The sequence below is a fragment of the Camponotus vicinus genome, unplaced genomic scaffold (genome assembly GCF_025532165.1).
Source record: "Camponotus vicinus isolate PSW18456_S1 unplaced genomic scaffold, iyCamVici1.0 SCAF_6, whole genome shotgun sequence".
In the NCBI taxonomy this organism is placed as follows: domain Eukaryota; kingdom Metazoa; phylum Arthropoda; class Insecta; order Hymenoptera; family Formicidae; genus Camponotus; species Camponotus vicinus.
In genome coordinates this window covers 1,021,498-1,044,551 of record NW_028141978.1, presented here as the reverse complement: position 1 = coordinate 1,044,551, position 23,054 = coordinate 1,021,498, and the positions used below count along the sequence as shown (strand labels likewise).

The 23,054-nt window shown below is 39.7% G+C and overlaps 1 protein-coding gene across 6 annotated transcripts in view; it reads right to left on the bottom strand.

Annotated features, from left to right (window-relative positions):
- The window catches only part of Rhogap19d (Rho GTPase activating protein at 19D), a 32,784-nt gene extending 10,304 nt beyond the window's left edge, over window positions 1-22,480 (bottom strand). For 3 of the 6 annotated variants that reach the window (XM_083102146.1, XM_083102150.1, XM_083102151.1), the window contains exons 1-13: window positions 21,971-22,480; window positions 16,237-16,301; window positions 6,913-7,104; window positions 6,589-6,828; window positions 4,661-6,344; window positions 4,195-4,281; window positions 3,259-3,459; window positions 3,041-3,118; window positions 2,451-2,568; window positions 2,067-2,177; window positions 531-642; window positions 366-449; window positions 38-253 (exon numbers count right to left, since the gene is read on the bottom strand). In XM_083102146.1, the coding sequence (XP_082958272.1) occupies window positions 38-253; window positions 366-449; window positions 531-642; window positions 2,067-2,177; window positions 2,451-2,568; window positions 3,041-3,118; window positions 3,259-3,459; window positions 4,195-4,281; window positions 4,661-6,344; window positions 6,589-6,828; window positions 6,913-7,104; window positions 16,237-16,290 (3,177 nt within the window). In that variant the 5' untranslated portion in view covers window positions 16,291-16,301; window positions 21,971-22,480. Of the gene's footprint in view, window positions 1-37; window positions 254-365; window positions 450-530; window positions 643-2,066; window positions 2,178-2,450; window positions 2,569-3,040; window positions 3,119-3,258; window positions 3,460-4,194; window positions 4,282-4,660; window positions 6,345-6,588; window positions 6,829-6,912; window positions 7,105-12,284; window positions 12,525-16,236; window positions 16,302-21,970 lie in introns of those variants that run through there. The other 3 variants (XM_083102148.1, XM_083102147.1, XM_083102149.1) reach the window with 3 other exon arrangements.
- Between the last annotated feature and the right edge of the window lie 574 nt (window positions 22,481-23,054).

Genomic DNA, 23,054 nt, shown 5'->3' with positions numbered 1-23,054 from the left:
TTTTCCGATAAAAAATTATCCCACAATTAACACTCACCGATGATCTTTCCGCGGCGGCGTGAGAATGAAGCGACCTTAACCAGAGCGCCATGGATGCTGCGTCCTCGGTTTGCAAAAGCACCTCCGCTGTAGGATTTGCCACTCGCAACACATGTTTCCGCTTCGTGTAGTCCTCGGCAACATCGACGACGGAACATCTAACGTCGACGCTTTGTCCCGCACTTCCCTCGTTTTCGGTGCTCAACGAAGGACTCTGTAACAAAGATTAATATATCATGTAGATAAAATATTCGTCTTTCACATCACATTATCACATTGTCACTGATCGCAAGTGACACACAATAATCTTTAAGTGCTCTTCTCACCTGACTATGACGATCCTTGTAAAAATATATTATAGGACCACGGAGGACACCCCAGACCTGCTTCCAGGAACGATCGGTAGATCGCTGAAATTATGATAAACGTTAAAAAAATTGAAAGACGAACTCCAGGTGCATTTAACTTTATTATTTGATTCATGTTCTGACCTTGCCATCGAGTACTGTAAATTTCACGTGAAGGGTTCCCTCCCGTTCCACCTGTTCGGCGTCCTTTGCGTCGTAGCTGTTTGATGTATTAAGTGGTACAACGATACTGTTGCTGGAAAAAAATAGAACTGTGTTCAAATCTGTGTTGTTTGCAAACTTTACATACATATAACTACACAGAATAGAATAATTGAAATTATCACCTTGATTTATTGATATCAGAAAAAATTTGCAAAATTTGAGAAAAAATAAATAATATGTAAATAAATAAATTAATTAATCTGCCTTCACTTAAAAATATATTATTTAATACATTTTATATTCCCTTAAAATTAACTATTCAATTTTAATAATTCATTTTCCTCTACAGAAAATAACATTGATGTAATAAGATGATAACTCCATTCAAACTCCATCCTGTATATATAAATCTTGTATACAGAACAATAGCGATATCATCTATGATTTCAGGAATAACGAAAAACTGTAAGCGAAAAACTGTACCGTATATTATTTACAACTACATTTCTATATTCTCGGCCCCCTCCTAAATCAAGAATGACACTGAAAATAGCGGTCACATCGATCGTCGGCTGGTATTAGTCTCATTCCGTTAGTAACAATCAGCCAATAAATACCCGAAAGGATACTAAGATATACTAACACATATCTATTTATAGCGTCAGAAAGAGTCTAGAGTAGCACAACATAGACGATCACAGTAACTAGTTTTAATATCGGAATCACAAACAGGGATGTGTTACATTCTATGTGTCCTCGGCATCACGGATGTACATCTCTTATCGCTATAGGAATAATAAACAAAGAAGGATGTCCTTATCTAATATCATTCGAGCAGCTAACGCAGTAGGGATTGACAAAGTTGTGATATATTCGATTTGCATCATCATTGGGGAAACAATTATCAATTCTCCTATCTCGCTATATTTTTCGCCATATATTTTTCTTAATTCTTTGTTAAAATATATTTAATATAACTGTTTAAACTTTTTTGTTTATTTAATTGCACATCTAGTTTGAATTTATCCTTTTGCAAGTAACATTTATTTTTTAATATTTTTATTATTTTTAATTTGCTAGAGAATAGTCGGGAATATTTATATTTCTCTCAAATAACTCGTTTCACTTAATATTTATATTTATAATTATATTAGCTGTAAACGCAAATATTCTATTGCAAGTTTTGTTTTATTTTGCATCGCGTAATCTTTTTAATATTGTTTTTGTATTTCTTGATTTTTATTTATATAGAAAACAGTGCGCAATCGTGTTTTATTTTTAAATTGAAAATTTCGTACCGTCGAGAGGCGATACACAAAATGCGTAACAACTCTCATGCTTCTTAATCACCATTCCAATCGCGATTATACGTCGTCGTTTATAGGCAGATAAGTAGCACAAACGTAAATACAGAAACGAAGAGCGAATATACATTAGCTTGGAGGAAGAGACGCGGAAAGTATAGACAATGCATTCTTTCCCGTGCTTCTCAAAAAGGAACTCTTTCGCCCTCACCGATGATGAGAGTTTCGATGTAAGGACGCGGCCTGCGTCATATCCTCAAAGATGCGTCGCAGAGGCGTAATGTCGCTCGGAAATAACGGCGGCCGCCATCGTCTATGCGCGCTGGAAACATGTACACGAATACGGGTGCAGTTTCGTGGTTATACTTACAGCGTGTAAACACCTTCAACGACGAAATTGCCGCGACTGCTCGTTATTTTCACGAGCGAACGAGAGATAAAATGCGAAGAGAAATAAACGTGTCATCGTGATAATATCTTGCTGATGCGTCCCGAGAAGAGATAAATAAATATCGGTGACTTTGACATCCGCACGCTCTAACGTCACACCTCGAACATGTCAGACTCGAGATGCACGTATCGAGGGATTACGTACCTTCTGTGAATGTGAACAGGTTCCGAGTCGCTGAGCTCCAGATCGCTGTCAACGTGCATTCGTTCGCCCCATGTCGCCTTCAGATACGAGACTCGTCTGGTGGCACGGTCCTCGTCAGCTGTCGAACAATTTATTTGTTATCACCGATCATAATTCAATTATCGTCAGCTAGTTACAAACATCATAAATGAAAAAAATTAATTTTCTTTTTTCCTCTCCTGTTTTGCTTCGTTAAATTCTACCAGTGTATACAAGTTTTATTATATATTTTAGAAGAAAGTTGTTTGCAAGAAAGTTTTTATATATTTTAATTTTAAAAATTTATATATACAATATATTATATACTTTTAGGATCAAGATTATCTTTTCAAATTGGAGTTGTAAATTAATTTAAAAAAAAAGATAACACTAGCTGTGTACAATATCATTATAGTTAGTAATAAAGCGCATTAAAACCCACGTAGAAAGAAATATCGAAAGAAGATTCTGTTATAGAAATGCCCTTATAATTTCATCGTACTAGAGACGCGTGCGTCGCAATAATTGTGTGTACGTAATGTTAAAAATATCTTCATCGCGTTGAAACTCACTGATCTGTGCATTCTTCTGTCGCCTAAGCACTACGGCGTTATTGGTCGAGCCGTTGGGCGAAGAACCATTGACCGGCGCTGAAAGAGAAATCAATGGGACAATTATTAACGCTTTATGCTCGACCTTTATGCGACGTAAATATGTGTGTATGTGTATGTGTATGTGTGTGTGTGTGAATATTTGTAAATACAAACAGTAGAGGAGAAAGCAAACTAACCGACTTGCAGCAATTTGGCTGGCTGCAAATAACTATCTTGCTTGCGATAGGCGTCGTCCTCGATGCTACCTTCCTCATCGGCGGTCTGCCACGTGTGCCTGGCGCAGCTGCCTCGTGCCGGACCGTTCGTAGCTTCCCAAGACTCCGCGCTGTTGCTGCGTGCCCTCAATCGCACTGATTCTGCCTCCATGGAAGGCATGTCTGGATGATCACGCGACCAACATTATTACAGTTCTCTCTCGCCGGGATATTATTATATTTATTATATTTGACGAACCGACTAATCCGGCCTTGTTAAAATAATTAGCGAAAATAGAATATATACATGTAGCATGTATATGCTGTTGTTGTCGTTACACAAAAAGCGTCGGCAGATGTGTCGTTGCTATTTTGAATTACCGCGACATGTCGTAAGAAGCTCACGAACAAAAACAACGGGTGCATGAGGGCAGTTAATATCCCCTTTGTGCTGTCGACAAATTCCGGTATACCATAGCTTTATCCGGTTACTCTCGCTTGGAAGCAAGCCGAGCAAATCGCGCGTCCCTTGTAGACGTGATTGATTTAAAGTGAATATCCACTCCAAGATTAATTTCAAAATTATTCATCTAATTCTCTTACTTACTAAAGATAAAAAAATCTATGCTTCTACGTTTTAGTTGGGTCGCGAACAGCGAGAAAATGGGAAGAAACGTACATTAATATTATTTTATCATTTATCATATATGTGTATGCGTGTCTGCGTGTAAAAATTATTATACTATATATAATATAGTATATTATATTAGTGTGTGTATATAGTGCGTATGACGAGTTATAAACGCTATGTCGCGACATTGCGCTCACATAGAATGCATAACGAATCATCGACAACACAATAGCGGCACAAGACGACAATGCACAGACAACTCGACACAGTCTCTTAATTCTATCTACCTTTACTCTCTCTATAGTCGGCCGGTGGCTCGCAATGGATATGTTTGCTGCCTATAGGAATTATTCTGTTGCCTGTCAATACTGGACCTAAACGACGACACTTGTTTACTGAGCATTGATTTAAGAATACGTGATTTGATTGATTTATAATTAATCGCGCGAGATATATTCACAATCCGATTACCATCGCAGCATCGATCCATCATAATTTGCAACGTGATATTGGATTGGCGCAAAAAATTTGCTTTTCCGTTTGATATGAAATCAAGTTGAAGAATTTGTTTAAAAAAAAAGCTAGATAAAATTGTTTTTCAAGTAAACAAAGAATATATCAATGGTGACAATTTTACATTTCGATTTTGCGCTGTAAATTCAATTTTATTTAGCAATTATGACAAATCTTGTGCGCCACTTTAACAGAAAAACAAGAGAATAATTATTTATATCATACTTAATCGACGCTTACCAGTATCGAGAGACTTGGTTTCTCTGGCCGGTATTCTTCTTGTTTCCTGACTCTCAGCTTTGGACTCAAATTCACGTTTCCGCACAGCCACATTCGGTACACTTCTCTTGTTGGATAATCGAGACAACTCGCTCTTGTAAAGATTCGTCCGATCGCCAGCAGGCTCGTCCTCGTCGCTCAACAAACGACCGGACTCGAATTGCTTGGCGCGTCTCGATACGATCTGTAGACCTTGTGGCGGTATCGGAAACTTGGTGTCGTTGCCGGGCTTCTTGTCCGGCCCCGGTGAAGATGGTAGCGAAGAAGAACCGTTTCTCGCTTCTTGAGATGTCTGTTGCTGATTCGTACTAACGTTCTCGTGTATTCTAGATAGGATGCTGACAAAATTACCCTTGCCCGTGCCTCGGTATTGCTGTTCCTTCATAGTGAGCTCGTTATCGTAGAGAGGCGAATAAGAATGATCTTCAACGACGGATTGATTGTCCCCGATCTGTTGATCGTTTCGCGACTTGGAATACTCGGAGTTGGAGTCTACATCCTTTATTCTCTGCACGCTCTGATTTGACGGCTTATTCATTAGATTCACAATGGACTTGGCAGCAACGTTTCTCTCCATAGAGGCTCTTCTCGTGGGGGACTGCTGTCTCTGTTCGTTCTGGCCGGGTGGCCAGATCGGTCTTTGCAGTTTCTGCGGCCTCGCGTAAAATTCTCTCTGAATCACCGCGGCTTGGTTGAAGTTTTGCAGCGATGGCAGCGGCTCGGAAGACCAGCCGATCGGATGACTCGGTCGCCGCAGAAATTCCGCCTTCTGCTCGAAGCTCTTACGTAGTCTATTCATAATGACGGAATCGTCGGAGCACTCGTTCCCGGTCAGAGTCGAATTAGAATCGTAGGGTGACGTGCTGCTGTCTTTGCTGGCAACAGGCGAGGAGTCCCGTCTCGATTCGATGCTCAATCTACTAGATTCGCTCGATCTCAAGGCGTCGATGCTGCCGTAGCTCGCCGTTTCAGAATCATTAGTGGTCCCGCTGCCCTCGCTGGCGCGTCGCGCCACCATTCGCTTGACTGGTCGGTAGATTGGCACCTGCGGCTCCGCCTGCGACATCGGATAACGTGGTAGAGACGGCTGTTGATAGTAATGATGCTGCGGATAATGCTCGCTGACGCGTACACGCTCGTAAATTGGATCGTTGATCCTGTCGTAGAGCTGCTCGTTGCTCGGCCGCGAGTACACTGACTCGGACCGTGTTCTGTCGTACAGATCGTACTTTGAATCCTGAGACGAGCGACCGCTCGACTGCGAGTTATCCTCGTGTAGCAATTGCAGCTTCCTTCCCGGAATTCTGGAATCCTCCGAAGAATCGTACATTACATCCGGCATACCCCTCCGTTGTTGCTGCAACACCTTCGTCATCTGAGATTCTGCGATCGGTTGAATCTGAGATATTGTTGGCGGCATCCTGCCGTCCGCGTAAGCAGCCCGCTGGTTCCTGCACACTGCCTCCTCGAGATGACTCGGACTCTCGGACGACGGTAAAGAACAGACCCAGGACTGCCGCGTTCCCGGCGATGAACCTGGGATCATGCTGCTGATTGATCTGCGTTGCTTCTGCGATAGCCTCTCCGGAGAACGCAGCCGTGGTCGTTGATTCGTCTCGGGATTATGCGCCGTCTCGCCGAAATACTAGAAAGAGTTCGAGCTGAGATGAATTATTATTTTTATTACAAGTTATACAAGAAAAAATGACACCGCAGATGGAAACCAGGAATCGTTGCTCTAACTATTTAAAGATTACATGTATCAGTAGCCTTCTGCTCGGTCACGTTATTAAATCGCATTAAAAATGAAATGAAATCAGTAAAATCGATAATGTTGACGAAAATACAATTTCCACAAGCCGATTGTAAGAGAGATCGGAAAGTCTTACCTTTTGCAGAATGTCGTCCTCCTTGGAGACCACGAGAAGACGCAACCACGGTCCCGCTTGCTGAATGCGTTGCACCACGCTGGCGTACTGCTCGCCCCGGGTAGGCGTCCCGTCGACGGAGACGACGCGATCACCGGTGCGCAACCCCGCCTCGGCTGCCGGCGAATTCGGCCGCACTTGCTTCACGAAGATCGTGTCCATGGGCTCGTCGATCTTGGTCCGCTCGTGTCCCGGCAGCATCTGGCGATGGTCCCACGTCAGAGATGTCAAATTATTGCATTTCCCCAGGGTTTTTTCTCGGCCTCGCCGAGATGAGATACTCACGCAGCAGGACTCGGGCGGGTAGACGATGAAGTGCCGGAGCGTGAATCCGTATCCATTTTCGCTGCGCCTGAGCAGGAGGGTTCGTGGACCACGGGGCGGAGAATTCTCCTTCTGAACGGATCGAGGGGATACCGGACCACCTGGACCAGGGACCGACGCGGGGGCAGGCGGCGGGGGGGACGAGTGCCCGACCTACGATAATCGACACGAATCCCAATCAATTGATTCCATTAACTCGATATGATCTCCTAAGAGGAGAATTATTTTTATCTGGAAACTTTAGAAAAAGGTTAATTCTTTTAGGTTTCTTTTAATTTTCTTTCACGCAGACTTCCGATATGCGGATGATGATTCTCGAAAGGTTAAGTGTCTTGAAATTGAAAGGATCGATCAGCCAACACACACGTTGGTCCACGTATTTTGTGACGAGAGAGAGAGATTGTTTTTTTCCCTTCCAAAACGCAGATGTATTTTGTTTGCTGTTTACGCTTTTTCCAATCGGCAGATGAGATTTAATAATTATCTAGTCCTCGATTATTCAATCAGTCGATGATAAGCACACTTGAACAAATCACGAAAATACACACGCGTCTCGCGAGGGTCCAATGTACGCGTATGTTAATAGCTTTTCGCGTCGAACATAACATAATCGTGAAATATCGAAGGCCGGAATAGGTTCGAATTGCCGAAATAGAATCCCGAATTTACGCTCGCGGACTCGGAGTATTTGCAGAACGTCGATCACAAGTTCCCTCTCTTTCTTTAGATTTGTACCGTCTGGGTAGGCTGGCTAATACTAGAGAGAGTCGGTGCAACGCGGTGCGGCAGACAGACTCGTGGATGCTCGCCAAGAATTATTCCAAGCGCCGATTCCGAGGCGGAGGCGGAGGCGGCGTAGCTGGAGAGACGTCTGAGACGTTCTCTCTCGCGGAGCGAATTGAGTAAAATTTGGCGAGCCGCCAGGGAACACGCGGCTCGAATTTGCCGTAATGCGCAACCTAAGATCGCGAGCGGAATTTGCGTGCGCTCGCTCGCGGAGGGAATATTCGTCGCGCAAAAATCGAGGAAGGAACCGGATTTAAGCCAAAGAATTTTTCGGGACGAAAATGTCCCTGACCATTTCTTCTCGATTCGTCGAGCGATATAATAAACCGGGGGGAATAAAATATGTGTAACGTCCATGCGAAGTCTGCGGAAGGAGAGCGGATAAGGTGAAACCAGGAGCCGGACCGCAGATCTCCAGACGCGGCGATCTCGCGGTTTTCCGCGTTATCTAATTTAAACTTTCGATAAAACGCGAGTTTAATCGAATATCTAGGGAGTAGGACGCAGAGGGGGTCGATTACATCTGGATTTTCCGAGCAAGGTGCTCTCTCTCTCTCTCTCTCTCTCCTCGGGATCTTATTTCGCGGAATTTTCCGGTATGTATTCCGCGCGTGGGCGAAATCGGCCGATAGATCGGATGTGCTCCTGTGCGTGGGGAAACGGGATCGTGCGGACGAGCGAGCTCTGACGATGTAGGTCAAAAGAGAATAGGCGTTGTCAATGATAAGTGGGTCACCAAACCGTGCGGCAGCTCCGTTCGATAATTATACATTCGCGCGACGACGTCTTCGGACACGCGCGTGTCACTGTATTGTAATAAAACGACACGCGATATCTCGGTCCTCGACAGGAAGAGCGACGAGGAGGACAGAGACAAAGAGAGGGGAAGAGAGAGAGAGAGAACTACGCAAGGTCGCCAGGACGTTAATGAATCCATTCCCTCGAATCGACGTTTACGGGATTATAAGGGCTTTATCTTTGTCGCGGATGTTTTTATAACGATTTAACGTTTAGCGCCCGTCTGCGGTTGACGGGACGTTATTTCCGATCCTATACTCTCTTGAGAATCTCTCGTCAAATATTTAGCTATTCATGGACATTGTACCAGCGAATGTCGTTTTAACCGTCACTTCAATTAGCCGCTGCGATAGAACTGTCAATTTACAAGCGATTCTCCTTGATGAATATATAATCATCGTTTACCTCTTATTATAATTATGGGTAAAATTAGAAATACAATTCCGACAAGCAAACTTGACATTCGATCAACATTATATAAATAGATGTAAACTAATATTAATTAACAAAATTAATATATTAAAAATTAATATATTAATTAATTATTAATTCAATTAATATAGCAATTATAGTAATATATTAATATAGTAATTATTCATTAATTGAATTAATTTTAAACGTTAATCATTTTATTACAATATCTGTTAAATGAAAATAATTAATATTATTATGAATCCTAAATATATTTCAATAATAATTAATTATATAATTAATAGAGTGTTTAAATACCTGAAATTGGAAAAGTATCTATTAATTAAATAATAATTAATAGATACTTTTCCAATTTCAGGTATTTATGAAACTTTACGTAAACGCATAAAATAATGAGGGGGAGGGGAGGGGAAAAGGAGGAGACATTGTATTCTTTGGAGATAATCCTTTCTTCGATCTCGTCGATCTCGTCTAAAGTTTTAATCAGCCGTTAACCGATCGCGAAACCGGTTCACGCCAACGCTCGTGCAAAGTGTTCCGATCTTCGATTTAACGTCCGTTATCCTCTCCGTTGACCGCGCCGCGTTTCCGCCTTTTGTCGCCGACGAACACGCGGTGCGCAGTTCCGACGTCGATAGCGTCGAGTTCCGGTTAATGTTCGCCACTTGAGCGAAATACCGTCGACGATCCCTCCCTCCGCAGTTACATTTAAATCGAATGACTGACAAAGCGCGCGTGTAATTTATTTTTTGTAATTTAAAAAACCTACCAATAAAAATGCGTAATGTTAAAAATTGCGGAAAGATTCGCGCGATAAAGCTGATAGACATCTTCGTTGAAAAAAAAAGTAATCTTTTTGCAAATTGGCCTTTGCGATAATTTATTATGCTTCAAGATAAGATTTCTTCCGACTGATTATAGATGATTATGACAGAATGTTCCTATACAAGTAAAAAATTTTTCTATGTATATCGTTATAAAAATATTAGATTTAATTGTAGCAAAATTGCTAAAGTTTTTAAAAATCCGAAAAATCATTTATACGAGAATAAAAAAAAAAAAAACAATAAATGCACGTTAAAAAAGTCTATTTTTTTTTGCAAAACAATGCAATTTTGAAAATTCTGCCAAGGGAAGAAATATATTTTTGACAAGATATATAAAAGAAATGCAGAGACGATGTACTTGGAATAATTGCAATAATTTTAAGGAATAATAATAGACACATGAGACGTTAAATGAAGTAAAATCCAAGAGATACTTTAAAGAAGAAGAAGAGGAAGGATAAACGGAACGTATTAACATATGCGCGACAAAATGAGCCTCCTTCCTTTTCATATCACGACAACTGCCGTCGCGTTTTACGCCAACAGTTTTGCGAGCGTTTCTCTCGTATCAGCGGTAATGCGGTTCAGCACGTCCACCTCCCTCTCGCCTCTCCCGTCTACGAGTAGCTTATATAATTTCACTCTACCGACGAGTCTTACGTAAGAAGCGACTCCGATCGACGACCGATAGTCGGTTCCCAACTTTTTCAGGGGCATTGAAAATGCTAAAGCTGCGAATAAAGTCGGATCCTATCGGAGAGGAGGACCGGGAAATCTCGTTTAAACGATTATTTACTCTTGCTGCAGAGAGTGCGCTTCCTGGTGCGCGTAACCTGGGAGTGAATCTATCGCGTAAAAGCAATAACGAAAGTTTATAGACAGAGAGGACGGAAAAATAAATTACCTAGACGCCGTTGCAAGAGGCCGCCATTTTGGCTTGTGTATACGGCTTCTGTCGTTGCTTTGTGTTGACAGGTGTGCAGAAATTCGGTGTCGAATCGATATGCATCTCAAAAAATGCAAAATGATGTGATCGTGACAATTTTTTTTTTAATATAAACGACTTTCTAACGAATTAATTCTTGTATGAAAGAACTCGCGCGACGAAAATTTCCGCACAATATATCGCAAAAGATATTTGACGAAGGGTAGTGTCTTCTTCTATAGACCTCTTTCTTCTCGAGGATTGCTTTTATCTCAAAGGAAAGGAGTATGCTAACAAATTCCAGACACTAGGGCAGCTAAAGCAGAACGAAAAATCGATGATTCGAAAAATAACGCTCGGGACATTGAAGGCAGTAATACCGTGAAAAAGGATCCAAACATGTGTTGCAGCGAGACAAATGATCACATGTTGCAAGGTTTCCAGATCCAAATATGTAACAAACAAATTGATTTTTTAAAGCTTATTAAATAATGGATTGATCTCCGAGAAGACACGACACAGTAGAAAATTTGTAAAATATTCAGACATTCTGTACGTTTTTTATTTAATTATATCCTTGGCAAAATGTTCTTAAAATATGTATCCAATAATAAAGACGCTCCGTCATTCGCGACACGGATCCTTTATACATATCGATCCTTTATATACTTTTTTTAAATTCAATTACGTATTTTTTACATCAAATAATTTATTTTATTACTCTTCGTGTAATAATATTAAATTAAAATGATTGTGAACAGTAGCTTGGAGGATATTGCATTTTATGTTGCAAAATGTCAAAATAAATTATCAAATATCGTAGATTATTATTTATGTTATGACATATACATCATAACAACAATAATCATAGAATATTTATTTCTGTTATATCATCATGACAGAAATATGATTTGAGTTAATTTATTTTATACATATACGTGTATAAAATAAATGATACATATACTGTCGGTCGATCCAGATGGAATAAATAATTGCTGCGATCTTGAAATGAAAAAAAGAAATGTTGGACACGCCGCTAGCTTCCTTTTCGTCGTCGACGCGGACGTGCCTCGAATCGAGGCGAGCACGAGCCTTAAATGCGTCTCGTTTAAAAAACACAATGCTTCTCCTCGCAATGATGTGACCTCGCCGCGCGATATGTCGCCGAAAGAAAATAAAAAATGGGGATTGTATGCCGATAAAGGAAGAGTAGCCAAGGTCCTCCCAGAATGAATGAAGAGCGTGAGGGGCGAAGGAAAAGGGTGGAAGAAAAAAGAAAAACTCGCGTCTCTCGCGAGAGAGATTTATTTTGTCGCGTGCAAAAAGCATGTAAAAAGTAGGTAAAATTACATGGAATAAATAACAGAAAGGTAGTACAATATTTTCAGCATTTATCGCGCGATCTTGTCCATGTAATTTTGTATCCATTTACAGCGTTAAACTGGAAATTTAGATATTTTATCCGAGTAAATTACAGATTCTCGAGGACAGATACACGTTCATTTTGCTGATGATTTTCACAAATAAATCGGACAGGTTTGACACCGTGCGCTACCTTGACTTACCGTAGATTGTTTCGGCGACAAAGGACGACACTCGCGGATTGATTCCCTATTTAATATGACGCACTAATGGACGATTGATGGTCGCGATTGCCGAGCTGGATGTCAACGGCCGAAAATCCGGCTCGCGACGCGATCGCTCATCGGAACGTCAGTTCGGGCCCCGAGGCGAGACGGAAAAAGAATCGCAGGGGGCGGAGAGGAATGACGCGCGCGATGGTGCCATAACCGGCACGATGGTCACGGCGATACTGCCAACCACGACCAACGACGACCAATTGCGTCGGCCGACATGGGAATTCGCGAGAGCACGAATGCGCATTTTGTCCCCCTCCTCCCGCGTCATCGTTATCGTCACCTCCTGCAAAACAATCGCCGATAGTCGCGGCACGCGCAATCCGTTGTAGCCTGACGTTTCGATACATCTCGATATGACGTCTCCGTCAACGATGCTCCCGCCTTTCGTCTCTCTCCCTTGTAGAACGTCGTACCTTTTCTAATCGCTCCTTCCTCTTTCTTTTCCTATACGATTTTGTAGAGACGCAAGGTCTGCTTATGCAGGAATGCGCTCGGGAATGCATTCTCGTGCAAAGAGAAAATACAAGTTTTCGATTAGAAATTTTCTCGTACTCATTTTTAATATAGAAATTTTGAAGACATTTCAAAATAAATAATCAAATAAATTAAAATTAAAAATAAATAATTAAAGTAAATTAAAATTAAAAATAAATAATTAAAATAAAATAAAATAAAAAATAAATAATTAAAATAAATTAAAATTAAAAATAAATAATTAAAATCAATTAAAATTAAAAATAAATAATTAAAAAATCGAGTGAATGATCGCGTTAAAACGCGAACCTAGAAACAAACGGAATCGCGAGTGCAGTCTTTGACTTTGCGTTTCTCGCTCCGTTTTTCTCGATCGAAGGGGCGGTCGCTTTCGCGGCGCAAACGTTGCGACAGAGCGTGTGACATTTCACACGCGGTTGCTTTTCCACATTTTCGAAATAAAACAGACGTAACGCACTCGTGCTCGGGAGAAAGACGGATGGGAGGAAGAGCGTGCGAGAGAAACGCGGCTAATTGTCAGAAGAGAGCAGGCTGTCCGGATTGACGCGGGAGAGCGGAAAACGAGCGATCGGTTGCGTGGCTCTTGTCCGCGACGGGAATGTCACTTTTTCCATTAATAAAGATCGTGACTTCCGAGCGCTCGCAATTTACCGCGCTCGTTCCACTCGACGACACGATTACGACGATTAGTCTAGTCCGATAAGTACTGGAGAGACGTAGGATAATATTTGCCGAGGTACTATATCTCACGATTCTCGCGAGTTTATTTAATAGACGCGAACCTTATGCGCCGTTCGATTCTACAAACGATGATTAATTCCCGTCAATTTTGCTAATCGAGATCGCCCTTTGAAATACATACTCCCTCCTCTTGGGGAAGGCAAAACCCCAGCTTTTTTTTATCCAATAAGACCACGCACGCATGGCGCTCCTCGGCCGCATTTGCGTCATCGTAGGCAGATTCAGGCACACACGGTGGGTGGACTAATCGGACGAGTAATCGATGAGCAAGCATTGTGGTGAAAGAGAAAGAGAGAGAGAGAGATGGCGCGTAATGGTATGTTGTATGTGATTATGCCATGGGTCAACGCGACACAAACTTAAATAAGCGCTTCGAAGAGATTATCCATAAAATGCAAATCGCGTTACTACGTAGGCTACGAAATTAAACTCAGTACTGAAGAAGAAACATCGAATTTCAAAAGTCTCGGACGAAACATAAATTTTGTTATAAATATCCTTCTCCTTGTTTTATAATCAAGTGTGCAATTATATTAAAATGACGCGAATACTTTGCAAAATTCTCCGCGCTTCAAAGGATTCCTCGAGAGTTAATATCGATGAATGTGGGAAGGTTTACAGGGAAATTGGGAAATTTGTATAACATTGCTCTTATAAAGTCTCGTTACGTATGAAACGTCAAATGTCAAAAGTCTCGGACGAAACATAAATCTTGTTATAAACATCCTTTCCAATAATCAAGTTTACAATTAATATTAAAGCAACGCGAATTTTTTGCAAAATTTTCCGCGCTTCAAAGGATCCCTCGAGAGTTAATATCGATGAATGTGGGAAGGTTTACAGGGAATTGGGAAATTTGTATAACATTGCTCTTATAAAGTCTCGTTACGTATGAAACGTCAAATGTCAAAAGTCTCGGACGAAACATAAATCTTGTTATAAACATCCTTTCCAATAATCAAGTTTACAATTAATATTAAAGCAACGCGAATTTTTTGCAAAATTTTCCGCGCTTCAAAGGATTCTTCGAGAGTTAATGTCGATGAATGTGGGAAGGTTTACAGGGAAATTTGTATAACATTTCTCTTATAAAGTCTCGTTACGTATGAAACGTCGAATGTCAAAAGTCTCGGACGAAACATAAATCTTGCTATAAATATCCTTTCCAATAATCAAGTTTACAATCAATATTAAAGCGAGGCGATCTCTTTGCAAAATTCTCCGCGCTTCAAAGGATCCCTCGAGAGTTAATGTCGATGAATGTGAGAAGGTTTACAGGGAAATTGGGAAATTTGTATAACATTGCTCTTATAAAATTTCGTTACGTATGAAACGTCGAATGTCAAAAGTCTCGGACGAAACATAAATCTTGCTATAAATATCCTTTTCAATAATCAAGTAAATAAGGATCTCTTTGCAAAATTCTCCGCGCTTCAAAGAATCCCTCGAGAGTTAATGTCGATGAATGTGGGAAGGTTTACAGGGAAATTGGGAAATTTATATAACATTACTCTTATAAAATTTCGTTACGTTTAAACGTCGAATGTCAAAAGTCTCGGACGAAACATAAATTTTGCTATAAATATCCTTTCCAATAATCAAGTATTCCAATAATCAAGTAAATAAGGATCTCTTTGCAAAATTCTCCGCGCTTCAAAGAATCCCTCGAGAGTTAATGTCGATGAATGTGGGAAGGTTTACAGGGAAATTGGGAAATTTATATAACATTACTCTTATAAAGTCTCGTTACGTATGAAACGTCGAATGTCAAAAGTCTCGGACGAAACATAAATTTTGCTATAAATATCCTTTCCAATAATCAAGTAAATAAGGATCTCTTTGCAAAATTTTTCGCGCTTCAAAGAATCCCTCGAGAATTAATGTCGATGAATGTGGGAAGGTTTACAGGGAAATTAGGAAATTTGTATAACATTACTCTTATGAAGTCTCTTTAAATTCGCGAGAGTAGGCTTTATTTGCTCTCCGGCACAACAGGCGGCGGACTATTTTTAAGCTGCTTATTTACGCAAACTTCCTCCGCGCGCACCGCCTCCCGGAGCACTCGCTCTCCCGCGCCCGATGGTTTACCGAAAATCTTTTCGGGAGATTCTCGGCGCGCCGTTGATTTATTTTCCTCGAGCGGGGAATAAGCGAGCATGTCGGATCACGCGAGTGGATTCGCGCTTCTCGGTGAATCCAATTTTCGAACCGGTTCGTCCCTCGAATGTCTCTCGACGACGTCTCTTACGTCAACGGGCTCGCGATAAATCATCGGTGGGTCTCCCTCTCTCAAACGCGTTTTCGAAAACGTCTCCAAGACCGAACCTCGCGAATCTTATCGCACACGCGCGAGATATCGCGAGAATGAGAACCGTTGCAAGCTCGAGATGAGTGACGTTGGAACACATTCCCGACAAGAATCCAAAAATTCGCGCTTTCCGCAGAAGAGACGCGGTCGATTGAACGACGAGACCGCGTTTTCCCCGTCCTGGGTACGCTCCTCTCCTCTCGCGACTCTTCTAAAATTACCGAATTCCGCGTTGCGAGGATCGCGAGAGCGAGGGAGAGCGAGCGGGAAAGTACGCGGCCGCTAATCGGCGACTCTATCTATTGGCGATTAATGCGGCGGAACGTTACTTACCACGTGTGACTGCCGTGTGACGAAGCCCCGGTGGTTATTTCGGTCGTCAGCCATTGCACCTTGTCCTGAAACCGACCAAATTGCAATTTTTAACGCTAATATTGCCGGGGAGGAAAAAATGTTTGATAAAATGCTTGTCTTTTTAATTACGATCGAGATTTTCGATTCGATTGACAAATTACGAGATAAGTCTCGCGTTCTTTACTCGAAAATATTCTTATATATTTGTATAAATTATTTCATATTGTGTTTAATAAAGTGAAAATATCATATTTTAAAAATATTGAGATATAGATAGTGTCTCAAGGAGTAAATTACTTTATCGGTGAATAATTTTTATGAATGTTATGTACAATAATGTGATAAAAGAAAATTAAATAAGAGATATAAAAGAGGGAGGAGATAAATGTATCAGATAAAATATATCGGATAAGGAAATATTGATAATTATAAATGAAAATCATGATTAAATCCTTTTCATCTGATTTGATCGAGCTTCTCGAACAAGAATCTAAAATATAGAAATATCGCGTAAAATCCATCTCTCCTCTAGGCTTCCTAATTTTAGATCGCTCACAAAAAATTGATTAATAATTGCGATATTTCTTTGGACGATTTTCTCGATGGAATCGCGACCGGCTATTTACTTCGACCTCGTATGATCGAGAATCCACGCTAGCAGTTCTCTCTTGAACGACATCTTGGCATCCGTAGAATTAACGTCATTAAGCGAATTGACGTGGTTTCACGCGAGAAACGAAAGGCATCTTGCGCGCGCGCGCGCACGCACGCACGCACGTACATACGCACGCACGCACGTAGAACGTGCTTATCACAGACAGAGGTCGAATATTGTTGAGTCGATTTACGCGAGTCGTAGTACCGCGTTAAGGGCGATCTGCTGACGATGTATCGCAAGACAAGTCAGCCTGAACATAACGTGAAATGTTATTCGATATTGCATATAACACGCAACGTAAATATAAGCGTAAAAGTAAAAGAATCAAAATACAAGCCGGCATGACATTTTATTTACCGACTTTAGAGTCCCTACTTGAAAAATTAAAGTTTAGAATAAAAATTTATCACAGATAGTTTCCTCTAAAAAAATCTTAAATTATAAATGAAAATCACGATTCTTTTATCAGATTTAATCGAATTTTTCGAGCAAGAATTTAATGTAAAAATTGAATATTAGGTGAAATTATTTCTTTTTTTGGACTTCTTAATTTTAAATAACTCACAAAAGAATTGATTAATAATTATCAATATTCCTTCGACGAGATAGTTTTCTTGATTAAAACGTAATCAGCTAGATTGTAATACAATACTCTATTAGATTATATAATAACTTTTTTATGTTTTTTTTAAAAGCGCTTACAAATTGAGAAATTGATTTTCAAAACACATGCGTTAAAAATCATATGAAAATATGGAAGAAAAATTAGAAATTATATATTGATACAAGTTTAAAATGTAAAGAGATTAATTTCTTTCTTATTTATTTATAAAAATACACAGAAAAAAAGGACATTCTTGTTTTGAAAATATCTTTAGTTTTAACATGGAAATCTTGAAATTATATCTTGAGATTATATCGCGTTAATTAAAGAAAAATATAATTGCTTGAATAATTGCTTGCTTGAATGAAATCATTTTATGTAATTCAATCAAGAAAAATACATTCTTATCATTTAAGATTTAATTTTCTTGAATGGAAAGGAAACAATGTTAGATAGAAAATAACATTTTTAAATCAAAGATTATAATTTTCTTAAAGTAGAATTAAATAATATAATATATTAAATATATATTTAATATATATTAAATATTATATAATTATATAATTGTATATTCTTGAGATGACAATTATTATATCGAAATAAAACTAAAATATTGTTGAAATTTAAAATAATTAAATTCTTTCAAGAAGATTATAAATTATTGCATATATACGAAACAATGAAAGCGTTAATTTAAGTATATAAGTTTTGATTTGACACTTATTTTTTTTCTGTGTAGACATTGTTTAGAATATTCTCCGCTCCCTCTCTATTCTTATATTATAAAACTCAACTATTTAACGCGAGGTATTTTCGTGCAAAGTATCTATATAAAAATGTAAACTCAAGTTATTTACTCACGTGTATATAAGTTGAATTGACACTTGGAAGCAAAATGTTAAACTATGTCGATATCAACAGACCACGAGATGTCGTGTTTATGGCAGCATCTTAATCTAATTTCCTTCAACCGCAGCGCGTAAAAGAGAAGTAATAAAGATGAAAACACCGAAGTGAAACGGATTTAATAACTTCGGAGCATATGCACAATAGCAGAACGTAATTGCGCCGTGAGAAAAGCAATAACGATAATCTCGCGCTGCGAAAGAAACTGCAATAATCGAATGAAAAGTGAAACAAATTTAATAACGCCCAACGACGTAGTCGGGGAAAAGTATTCATTTTTTCCTTACGCTATTTATACAATTACATTACGTAAACCGTCCAAGAAAATCACGGGGGAGAAACTTTTGCGGGGATCGCGAGTGTGGAAGTAACATGTAAACGCGCGAACTCTCGATGAGTAAGTTGGCTAAATCGATCTCCGAGTAATATCGGCTCCGATAAAGTACAGCATTAAATCGCTGAAAAGCGAAGATATAGTCGAGTATCCCCTGTACTCTTAACATCCCTATTCTTAGCGCTTTTATATCAACCTCTGTATCTTTTCCTTGCGCCGCTCCCTTACCCTTCACATTTACCACGTCGTCGTGCATGGAGCGAGAAAGCGAGCGAAGGACAGACGAGAGCGTGCATTATTCACTTCGCTTTATCTATCAATAGTGCCACCAGCGTAATGATATTTTCATTTTGCGCATTTGTCACCGGAACGAGATTGATGAAGCCTCGAGGGAAGCGTCAGGAATAGAGCTTGGCTCGTGGAGTTTAGACTAAGTTTTTGCCTTTCCGCCTAAAATTGAGACTCCGTATATTTCTTGAACAGGGTGGACACTCGAATCTTGAAAATAAATTCCCTGAAAATTCCATGATTTTTTCAGGTATTTTTGTTGAAATTCCAGGTATAATTAAAATATTTGTATAAATATAATTGTAAAATAAGTTTATTTATCGTACGTAAAAAAAAAAAAAAAACTTAAATATATTTTAATAAAATTTGGACAACGCAAAAATTTATTCAAATACATATATATATATATATATATATATATATATTTTTATAATATAATCTATTTTTTAATGCTTTTTTCTAATTTTTTCACCTCTAAAGTGTTCTTCCCTTTTTTAAGTGCTTCTTGCTCTGCAATAGATGCTCGATGTCGCTCAAGATATTCTACACAGAGCGAATGTTTACATTTATAATATAAAAAAATGATCAAAGTAATTTTTAAAAAATTCTCCGAGTCTTAATAAAATTCCATGAGAATTTCCTGATTTTCAGGTTAAAACAAAAATCCCTGAGAATTCCAGGTTTTCCAGGTTTTTCCCGGTAGTGTACACCCTGCTGAATTTGCATATCGATTAAAAATACGGTTGCACGAATAACTCGACTGGTCGTAATTGCCGTAAAACTGCGGTCGACTTTTCTCCTCGAGATAGTCGGGTAGTCGCGTTTCTTACGGGAACGAAAAAAAAAAAAGAAAAGAAAAAAAACATGTGGAAACCGCAATGGAGCAACGCAATGGTCGCGTGTAGACACGCATATCCATCGACGAAGCCATTTAATGCGCTACGGCTACATCCGATTGGAGAGCGAAACTCGCAAAAAAGCGTTTCGTTATTATAATTTTTTTTTTCGGAATCTTTTACTTTAATTTCCGAATGAAATAAAAATGAGATCCCGAAAAAATTTATAATTACGAATTTATCTACAGGTACCCCAGGTTGCCATTTCGATAAAAATGGCATATCGGATAGATAATTAATCGCGTCAACGAGCTGTTATCTCTAATTTTGAATGTGGAAAAGCACAAATATATACACACATACACACGCCACACCCATCGAGTGATAATTTCGATCGATGCGATCAGAGGGGAAACTGCCGTTGAACGGAACGAATATATAAATGAAATTTGCGCTCTCCGATGTATACCCAAGTTTTATTTAACTCGATTGCGAATTTGATACTCTTTACGAGATATTCTGTATATTTTATATTCAAATATGTACATATCGGAAAAAAAAGAAAAAAATAGAAAACGTGATTTATCTCGCAAGTTATCGCGAATTTTCGCGTCTTGATATTTTCAGAATTTCCAGAAAAATTACACATATGATTCCATGAATAAATGATTAAAATTTTGACAACGCGAATTTTTTTGCTCTCATTTTCTGCATCGTCGAAAGCAACAAAGGCATTCAAGTGAGAAATACATGCTCTATCTATCATCTATCGACTACATTTTTAAAGAAAAAAATATTAATAACTAGAATACAATGTTACACGATTTTAATAGCAGCTGAAACGTGATAAAATTATCAGCGATCTTTATGTCTCGTTACCGTTGTTTCGTTCGAATATGCGATATTATTTCGCGAAATCGAGCTTGTGCAACAACGAGCCACGCACGTACCCTCGATGCGCTTTTACGTACGTGTAATACGTGCATGCACGTATTCGTTTATTATTATGGAGCGACATCCGTCATCGTGATCCGCTTCCGATAAACAGCTCTCGTCTTCTGCCGAAAATCGCGCTTCACATTGTTTGCATTTCCGGGAGCGCCGAGTGGAAATTATGCCTTTCCACGATACTTATACAATATGCATACATGTATACATTTTATACGCCATGTTCCGCATCTTGGAACATTTTATATCAACGAGATCTTGTATAAACGAGACCTTGATTAAAAAATTTTCTCTCTCCGATATTCTAATATTATTCTAATATTATTCTAATATTATTAAAATTAATCTCGGCGAAATAAAATAGAACCTGAGATCTTGATTAAAAAATTTTCTCTCTCCGACATCCTAATATTATTCTAATATTATTCTAATATTATTAAAATTAATCTCGGCGAAATAAAATAGAACCTGAGATCTTGATTAAAAAATTTTCTCTCTCCGATATCCTAATATTATTCTAATATTATTCTAATATTATTAAAATTAATCTCGGCGAAATAAAATAGAGCCTGAGATCTTGATTAAAAAATTTTCTCTCTCCGATATCCTAATATTATTCTAATATTATTCTAATATTATTAAAATTAATCTCGGCGAAATAAAATAGACCATGAGACCTTGATTAAAAAATTTTCACTCTCCGATATCCTAATATTATTCTATTATTAAAATTAATCTCGGCGAAATAAAATAAAATAAACACAAAATTGTTCGACAGAGAAAGCACGTTTGAGCGACGATTTCTTTATCTCTTCCCGACTGACAGACGTAAAAGACGAGTAAAGTCGCGAGATCGCCGAAAGATAACGATGTCACGAGAGGATCCTTCGGAGTCGCGGGGAGATATCGCACATGTGTATATACGTCTGTGCCCCACATCTGTATCGCGAGCGTCGAGCGTGAAGGAAAAACAAAGGAAAAAGAGAAGAGAAACGAAAATGCGAGATTCACTGGCATCCCTATTAATCGCGGGGGGAGGGGAGGGGGAGGGGGAGGGGAAGCGAGGGTCGGAAAGAGGTCGGCGGGAAAATCGGAGTATCGGAGTACGATACGCGACGTGTAGTAAAACGTATACGTACCTCGTAGAGAAAAATATTACGCGCGCGGTTCGCGGCCGTTCGCAGCGCCTCCGCTGGCACACGAAGACGCGAGACGCCTCCTCTCATCCACGTCCGACGGCGATGTCGGAGTCGTTGCTGCGCGGTCGGGGGCACGACCTGGCCTGGCGCCTCTTCCGGAGCCCGCGGTCGCGTCGGCGGCGAGCTGCGGCCGCCGTCCCGGGATGCATTATACTCGCCGAGGGTCCGTCGAGCCTCTCCTCTCGATCCTTTCTTCCCTCCTCCCGGCTCTTCCTTCTGACACACGAAGGGGGTCTCAATCCCGCGGCACTAGGGACACGCACATGACGCGGCTACTGGGAGCGAGGGTCGCGCTACGCGTGATACGTCGGCTCTCGCGAATTCGAGTACTTGGAAGCTACGTCGTCGTCCTCGTCGTTGTTGCCGCGGAACTACAAAGAGTACCTACTACGCTACTACCTCGCGCGATGACGGTGAACGACGTTCGTGCCGTGTCAGTAACATGGCCAGACTCGCTCCGGGGAAGAGAGAGAGAGAGAGAGAGAGACGGAGAGAAATCGAGAGGGCGCTGCTCTCGCCGCGAAAACGCCGCTTTCCACCAGATGGAGAATGCCCGACCGCTGGTTGTATTCGTGGAAACGGACGGGTCGGTCGCGCCATCTGTCGGCGAAATCGCGAGATGATTTATTCTCTACAAGAACGTTTCGCGTCGGTAAAATTTCTCGTGCACTGCCGATATAATCGCGCGAAACGCGCACGATCTCGAACTCTGATATTTATTTTGTATTTAATTTGAGGAAATTTAATTTGATCATCGACTGAAAGAATGTTTTTAATGATATTTATAAAGTTAAATATATAATTCGATCGCGATACTTTCGATCGTTTTATTTTTTTTTTTTCTCGATCATTTAAATATAATTCAGATTGAGAATGCGCAGTAAATCAATCGAATAGTAGATCTAAACAATTTTATGTATTATTTATTACCATATACATATTATGTATTATTATGTATTATATATTATATATTTTTTCAATTTGATTGTACTATTATATTAATTTATATTTACTATTATATTAA